Source organism: Salmo salar, chromosome 18 (assembly GCF_965601325.2).
Source record: "Salmo salar chromosome 18, fSalSal1, whole genome shotgun sequence".
Classification (NCBI taxonomy): Eukaryota; Metazoa; Chordata; class Actinopteri; order Salmoniformes; family Salmonidae; genus Salmo; species Salmo salar.
The window spans coordinates 92,712,924-92,721,099 of NC_138308.1; the positions used below are offsets into that span (position 1 = coordinate 92,712,924).

Consider the following 8,176-nt stretch of genomic DNA (forward strand, 5'->3'; position numbering starts at 1 on the left):
CAAGTGGTCACAAAAAGAAAATACATTTACAAAAGTAATTTTGTAGAAAAAGAAAGCAAAGCAAAAGTATTCAAGATTCCCCCCCCATACACATCAAGTTTCAAGTAATACCAGAGATTGTGTCCCAAATGGAACCCTATTCCCTATTAGAGTGCAGGAATAGGGTGCCATTTGGGACATAGCCCAGAGAAGACGGCAAGGCAAGCTTCCCGTTGCACAATTCTATCTAGACTAGAGCCCAGTCCTGTTTTAACAGGCTATGTTCAACACCACAAAACGTTGCGCAAACCAGGTTTAAAAAAACGGTTTAAAAACAAATACAGGTTTAAAAGGCAGAATTAAAAAAAACCTTGTAAGGAAAGGTCAGATGTTGCACAGATTTACCGACCAACGTTTTTTGTTGTTGTTAAACACTATAGACACACACACACACAACTACAGAGATGAGTTTAGCAACGTTGTGATCTAGAACGCAGCCTGTGTGCTGCAGGCACCAGTAGTGTGTGACAAGCTGTCTGTTGATAAGGATTCCTCTACATACCGTTCCAGAGAGTATAGTTTTGCCAACGTTGTGATGCGGGACACACCCGGCATGTTTGTGCTTCTCTGCAGTGTGACTGAGCCCGGTGCCTAAGGCGGTAGGTAGGTAGTAGTGCTGGCAGCCATGGCCCAGTCACAGAGAAAGGCCTGGACTCGAACAGAAAGGCAGATCATTGAAGCTACTGCTGAATCCCAAATCAACCCCTACCCCCTAATCAGGGGTAGTGCACTATAAAGACAGACTGATCTGAATAAAACATTTAAAAAAAAAACCCACTAACCTTTATTTAACTAGGCAAGTCAGTTAAGAACAAATTCTTATTTACAATGACGGCCAAACCCTACCCCGGACGACGCTGGGCCAACTGTGCGCCACCCTATGGGACTCCTAATCACGGCCGGTTGTGATACAGCCTGGAATCAAACCGGGGTGTCTGTAGTGACGCCTCTAGCACTGAGATGCAGTGCCTTGGACCGCTGCGCCACTCGGGAGCCCGAGCTCTAACCATTCAATGTTTACAGGTGTGGAATTTTTAAAAGGTCAACCATTGCACTGCTTATAACTATCCAGCCCCTAACATCGAGGGGGTAGGGAACGAATTGGGACCGCCTGGAAGTGTAGGGGGTTGATTTGGGCTGCAACGGAAGACCTTGCAGTAGCACCTCTAAGTAGAGAAAAAAAAAAAGGATACAGGCTTACAGAGAGGGGATTCGTCTCAAATGGCACCCTATTCCCTATATAGATAGGCCCTGGTCAGAAGTAGTACACTGTATAGGGAATAGGGTGCTATTTGTGACGTAACCATAGTATCATTAATAAAAATCACATTTTGTTGTTCAGCAGTTTACATGTTATTGTCCATTTTAGTTTCATTCATTGAAATATTAACAGTATTTACAGTTTTAAAGACTAGGTCTTTAATTCTCATTGGTTTTGCTCTGAAAGTCTACATCTTATTTAATTAAATTCTATTGTCTGATAAAAATGTTCCCCTGCAGTTCTTGTTTAATACAAAACATATCACTAGCACTGCTATCAAAGATTGTCATTTAAACCATATGGTTCTTCATATTTCAGACATTTATTTTGAAATGGGGCTAGTTGTCGGAGTGCAGCCATCACTGGCGGTGGTTGCTAACTACCACACGGTCTGCGTCCCAAATGGCACCCTGTTCCCTATTTAGTGCACTACTTTTGACCAGGGCCTATGGCACCCTATTCCCTATATAGTGCACTACTTTTGACCAGGGCCTGTGGGGAATAGGGTGCCATTTGGGACACAGACACAGTAACACTCATTCTCAAACTATCTTTCCTTGATTCCTTACACCACCTCTCCTCGTGTCCTTCTAAAAATGCATTGGAGAAGAAGGTCAGAGGGAAGGGAGGGACCACTACGGTGGAGGAGAAAATAGGATATGAGGAAACAAGGAGAGATTCATTGAGGTGGAGAAGAGTTTATGAGAGAACCCGACCGCCATTTTGTTCTGTCTCAGTGCATGTTGTCTGGACTCTCTCTCTGTGTTGCATAGTGTTAATGGGAGAAAACAGCCTTGGGTGGACGCTTTCACTAGAGTGAAGTTGAAAATCAATTTCTTGCTGGCAAACTAGTTCTTGTTTGGGTAAGGTCTCATCCCTTCTTTTATTCTCTCCTTCTACCTCTCCACCCTCTACTTTGTTACTGTATCCTTCCACCTCTCCACACCTTCCTCTCCCTCCATCCCTCTCTACACTTTGCTGATCGTGGTTCAGCAGCAGCTGAGAACAGGTAGACCCATCTCTCCCTTTCTCCCAATCCATCTTCTGTCCCCCTCTTTTTCTCTCTCAATTCAATTTCAAGGGGCTTTATTGGCATGGGAAACATCCCATTCTCTGTACTCTGATGACCGTGGTAAAATAGCGGTACGATTACGGGTGGGTTCTGTCTCTTGGTGAGAGAACGGGTAGGCCCATCCTTCTCTCCTTCCTCTGTCTCTCCCTCCCTCCCTCCCTCTCTCTCGCCTTCCTCTCCCCATCTCGCTCTCCTTCTCCCCCCCTCTCTCTCCCTCCCTCCCTCCCTCCATCCTCCTCTCTACTCAGATGATCGTGGTGGGATGGTAGGGGTATGTTCTGTCTCTGTCTCCTTATGACTGAACAGGTAGGCCCACCAGCTGGGGGACTTGGTCATCTGTTTGGCTGCTCCCGCACTCTTCACCCGCCTCATCTCCTATAGAGGTCAGGGGTTAAGGGTCATGGGTTATGCAATAGAGGGAGAGAAAAAGGAAAACAGTTTATTTTGGGCCCTATTTAAGTTTTATTGAAGTGTTTTTGGTACAAGATTGAAGCATCTCATCTCTCCTCCCACAACCCGTCCTCTCACCCTTCCACAGCCCCACGTCTCACTCATCCTCCTCTCTCCCACAGCCCCATGTCTCTCCTCCCCACCCGTCCTTCCCCCTCTCCCCACAGCCCCCCTTTCACCCGTCCTCCCCCCTCCCACAGCCTCGTCTCACCCCTCCTCTCTCCCACAGACCCATGTCTCTCCTCCCCACCCGTCCTTCCCCCTCCCCTCTCCCACCTCTCCCCCTCCCACAGCCCTACCCGTCCTTCCCCCTCTCCCACAGCCCCCCTTTCACCCGTCCTCCCCCCTCCCACAGCCTCGTCTCACCCCCTCCTCTCTCCCACAGACCCATGTCTCTCCTCCCCACCCGTCCTTCCCCCTCCCCTCTCCCACAGACCCATGTCTTACCCCTTTATCCAGCCACGTATCAAACTCGTCACTCATGCGTCGGAGCTGCCGCCCGTATCTCTTGGCCGCCCAGAGGGCAGGGGGGGCCGACTGGGAGCGACCCCGGAAAGATGCTCCATCTGTGGGCATGCCTTCCACCCCTGGCCCCCTACCCTGGAGCTCCTGGGCCTGGGACTCTGAGTTCATCCTCAACCGACCCTCTCCTATAGGAGAGAGAGAGAGAGAGAGAAGAGGGAGAGTGGCCTTGTCTGTCTGAGCCAGAACAGCCAATGTTTCTGTAGCGGGGCAGCTTGATGTACAAGTACACCCCCTGGACAGGACACTAGTCTATCGCATTGGCCAAAACTCCAATCTATCTCTTGCCGACTGCCAAACAGAGGACAGCCATAGCAACAAGACAGTAGATGTTACTGGGGTTCATTATGACAGCCATAGCAACAAGACAGTAGATGTTACTAGGGTTCATTATGACAGCCATAGCAACAAGACAGTAGATGTTACTGGGGTTCATTATGACAGCCATAGCAACAAGACAGTAGATGTTACTGGGGTTCATTATGACAGCCATAGCAACAAGACAGTAGATGTTACTGGGGTTCATTATGACAGCCATAGCAACAAGACAGTAGATGTTACTGGGGTTCATTATGACAGCCATAGCAACAAGACAGTAGATGTTACTGGGGTTCATTATGACAGCCATAGCAACAAGACAGTAGGGGTTCATTATGACAGCCATAGCAACAAGACAGTAGATGTTACTAGGGTTCATTATGACAGCCATAGCAACAAGACAGCAGATGTTACTGGGGTTCATTATGACAGCCATAGCAACAAGACAGTAGATGTTACCGGGGTTCATTATGACAGCCATAGCAACAAGACAGTAGATGTTACCGGGGTTCATTATGACAGCCATAGCAACAAGACAGTAGATGTTACCGGGGTTCATTATGACAGCCATAGCAACAAGACAGTAGATGTTATTGGGGTTCATTATGACAGCCATAGCAACAAGACAGTAGATGTTATTGGGGTTCATTATGACTGGCTAAGGTGGCTGACTATCAGGGTGGTATTCATTAGGGCACACAGTGGAAAACATTTTTTGTGACAGAAAACAAAAAGGAACGTTTCTTATTCGAAAAGTCCAGCTAGTCCATCCTTGTTTCAGTGCGTTTTCTTCCGCTTGGGTCCTAATGAACACGACCCCGGTAAGACCAATAGTGGCTATTTCCCAAAGTCCTCTGGGGCGTCCTACCTGCCAGTCTCATCTCAGGCACAGTGAGGGCGTGGCCTATTGGACCGCCAGTCATCCCCTTTCCGGCAGACGATTGGTCATTTTCGGTTTCTCCTACCTCCTCTGACTCACTGTCTGATATAGTAAATATCTGAGCCATGCTGACATCTACAGAGGAAGAGGAAGTGAGGAGGGGAAACAAGAAAGCAGTGAGATGGAGGGGAAGAGGGGTGGAGAGAGAGGGGAAGAGGGGTGGAGAGAGAGGGGAAGAGGGGTGGAGAGAGAGGGGTTTGAGAGATGGAAAGAGGGCAGAAAGAGAGCGGAAAGGGGGGATAGAGACGTGAGGAGAGAGAGAGAAAAGAGGCAGAGAGAGAGAAAAGAGGCAGAGAGAGAGAGAGGGAGGGAAAGGAGGAGAGGCAGACAACATTATTACACAAATGTGCTTGACCCTGAATAAACCCTGAATCTTTGTACCAAGCTTTAGCTCAGGAGGCCAAATCAGTCTTGGCATCCTGGCGCCCTGAGTTCAAATCCCAGACAATCACACATTGGAATGAATGAAAGACAAACAACTAACCTTGAATTCACCATCACACACACAGGAATAGACTTACAAGAAATACTATATCGGTAGTATCTAGGCCTAATTATATAACAATATCATAGTAATAACAAGTGATGTAACTAAACATATAATTCACGTTAGCCTCGTTTGAATACTCTGTCACGATGTTGCAACAATATTTATTCGCTTATAAAGCACACAAACACAACTTTCTCCGCTCCTTGGTCCAAAGGTATCAACGTTATCATATACCGGCACGATAAAGTTATGTTTACCCAGGGGGAGAAAGCGGGGCATAATGTGATATCATCAAAATTAACAAGTAGTTACATTCAAGCACATCCAAATTAGCTCAAATGCTACACATGTTTCGGTGCTCTTCGCGATTGTTGTATCGATTCTGGAGACAATGGAAAACTTAGCAACACCACCACGTCGACTCGGTTTGATAACGTTAAAACAAAAACAACCAGAATATAAAACACATTTTCTTACCCGAAGTATTTCCGACGGGTAAATATGTTCGAGCAGCCGCGTCTCGCGCTTTCTATTTCCAACTTGATATTGTTGTTATCTGGTCTGTTTTTTTTGTGTGTGTGTGTGTGTGTTTGTTCGGATCCAGTTTGTCTTCCCTCCCCCAATAGCGTAGCGGCAGTCGATCTACCGCGCCGCTCGCTGTCCTGCGCTCCACCAATGGCCGGGTCCTGCGCGGGGCGGGTTGGACTGGCCTCGCCGCTTACGTCACTGTTGCGAGCTAGGACTCTGCTCCCGTTTTGTTTTTCTCGCCGGCTGCCCCCTAATATGCGGTATAGGAGCGCAGCGGAAATATTCTACCCATACATACAGTACGGTAGATCGGTAACCCAGTGGCCTCCGCTAAGGGCATGTATGGTACCTTGGTCAGGGGCGAAAATCTGATATCAACTTTGGAGGGGACAATTACATGACATTTTCTCAAGAGCAATTCCTGAGGGGGACACCAAAAGTAGTGCTGTAACACATAGCCTACATTGTAATATGGTAAATGTATATTGAGGAACCAAAGAAATAAGGTGTTTGCCGTACTCCTAACTACCGGTACCCAAAACTACACATCTAATCACAACAGCAATACCATTGCCTTTAACAAATCTTAGTTCAGTCACCAGTTTAAGTTGAGAGTGGGGGTATCCATGGCATTTTCCAATTATGTTCCTATTTTATAAGTAAAACATTTTTAGAACCTTTCATAATGTTGCCAAACAAAGACTCATCAAACTTACCTGAGACTCCCTGTCTCTGCCAGTCTGTCCCTGCATATCTGTCCCCAACTCTGCTGTCTGTGTGCCATCTGTTGCCTGCTCGGCCTAATGACATCATTGTGAAACATTTCCATTAGAATTTCATTTCTTTCTTATGAACATTTTATCAACTAGTCTTTGAGATATTAGGCTACTAGGGTTCTTACTTTGCGTTTTGGTGTACTGAAAAATACTCTGATGTCCGTCTTTTATTTTTCTGCCATTTTTCTACCTGGCTGGCTACACACACAGTGTGTAGGTTATTTACAGTAGGAGATGGGCTTCTATCATCTTCTATCATTCTATTTGGGCTTCGATCTAAAAGGTAGCTAACAAATGTGAAACGGATTAAAATGACAAGAGTTGACAGCTGTATGAGTTCACCATTTACACAACATATGCTGCAACCTTTTGTAATTTTAATAGTTTGTTTCATATTGGCTGGCTTCCAACAATAGATGAATTTGCAAAGCTAGCGAGCACCAATTCTGTTTCAGTGGTGTTTGCTATAATCTTTGCTACCCGGGTTAAATAAAGGTGAAATAAAATAAATAAATAAAAGTTCACTTGCGACAATTTAGCTTTTGCAACGAGACCATTAAATATATTTAAGACAATGGTAGAAGAGAGTGTAGTTCTGTTCTGTTTGGATTTCAGTTTATCGCTAACCTTATCACAGGGACTTTGAAGCACTAACTTACATCATCTGCATGCTGATTCCATCTTTGACGACGCCACATAAATGGAATAGGTACTAGCTAGCTTAATAGTTCATATTTGCGCGCTAGCTCTGCATATTCAGCTAGTGTGTGTGCGCGATTGACTGGATTAACCTCACGTCAGTTACGTGCATTGAGTGCCTTTCAGACAGTAGATACGACCTCTCTGTTACCTAGCAAGCTAAGGAACTGGCAGTGGATCAAACCATTGTGAGGCAAAGGGTGCAATCTTTTGAAACTTAAAAATGCGCTATTAAGTGTCTATAATCAGCACAATTGCTTTCATTGCGTATTATTAATATTATTTAAATTACATAGTTATGTTTCAGTGATATATTGGGGGGACAAATCATATTTTTCCCAGGATAGGGGGGTCGTGTCCCCCCCGTCCCCCCGGGATTTCCGCCCCTGACCTTGGTGATGTATGCTATATGCTGTATAACCCACGCACCACCAACTTGTCATTTTCTAGTCATTTTCTCTTATCTGAAGGATCTTTAGAAACTTTATTCAAGATTTTTTTCTTACTTCGTTTTGTGGATGACTGGACCTGTTCACTCTGACTGGACCTGTTCCCTCTGACTGGACCTGTTCCCTCTGACTGGACCTGTTCACTCTGACTGGACCTGTTCCCTCTGACTGGACCTGTTCCCTCTGACTGGACCTGTTCCCTTTGACTGGACCTGTTCCCTCTCACTGGACCTGTTCCCTTTGACTGGACCTGTTCCCTCTGACTGGACCTGTTCCCTCTGACTGGACCTGTTCACTCTGACTGGACCTGTTCCCTCTGACTGGACCTGTTCCCTCTGACTGGACCTGGACCTGTATGCATGACTGTCTCTTTGGATAAAAGCATCTACTAAATGGCATATTGTTATAAATATATACAGATAACTGCCAAAATAAAGGCAACACTTGAGTAAATGAGGGATACAAAGTATACTGAAAGCAGGTGCTGCCACACAGGTGTGAAATGAACATCCCATCATGCTTAGGGTCTAGTATTAACTGGCTATCCTACCGATCCTCGACTTCGGCGATGTCATTTACAAAATACCCTCCAACACTCTTCTCAGCAAACTGGATGCAGTCTATCACAGTGC

At 45.9% G+C, this 8,176-nt stretch overlaps 1 protein-coding gene across 1 annotated transcript; it reads right to left on the minus strand.

Moving 5' to 3' along the window:
• Positions 1-807: 807 nt before the first annotated feature.
• On the minus strand, positions 808-5,803 carry badb (BCL2 associated agonist of cell death b). Its single transcript, XM_014156677.3, has 4 exons — positions 5,570-5,803; positions 4,531-4,677; positions 3,270-3,472; positions 808-2,747 (listed from the first exon to the last, which is right to left on the minus strand). Exons 2-4 carry the CDS (start codon positions 4,667-4,669, stop codon positions 2,613-2,615), a joined length of 477 nt encoding a protein of 158 aa, XP_014012152.1. The 5' UTR covers positions 4,670-4,677; positions 5,570-5,803; the 3' UTR covers positions 808-2,612.
• Between the last annotated feature and the right edge of the window lie 2,373 nt (positions 5,804-8,176).

Coding starts and splice junctions, on each gene's coding strand:
- badb (XM_014156677.3), bottom strand. CDS start 4,669: ATGGCTCAGATATTTACTATATCAGACAGTGAGTCAGAGGAGGTAGGA. Junction 3,473..4,530: donor GCCTGAGATGAGACTGGCAG/GTAGGACGCCCC, acceptor TCTCTCCTATAG/GAGAGGGTCGGTTGAGGATG. Junction 2,748..3,269: donor ATACGTGGCTGGATAAAGGG/GTAAGACATGGG, acceptor TGACCTCTATAG/GAGATGAGGCGGGTGAAGAG.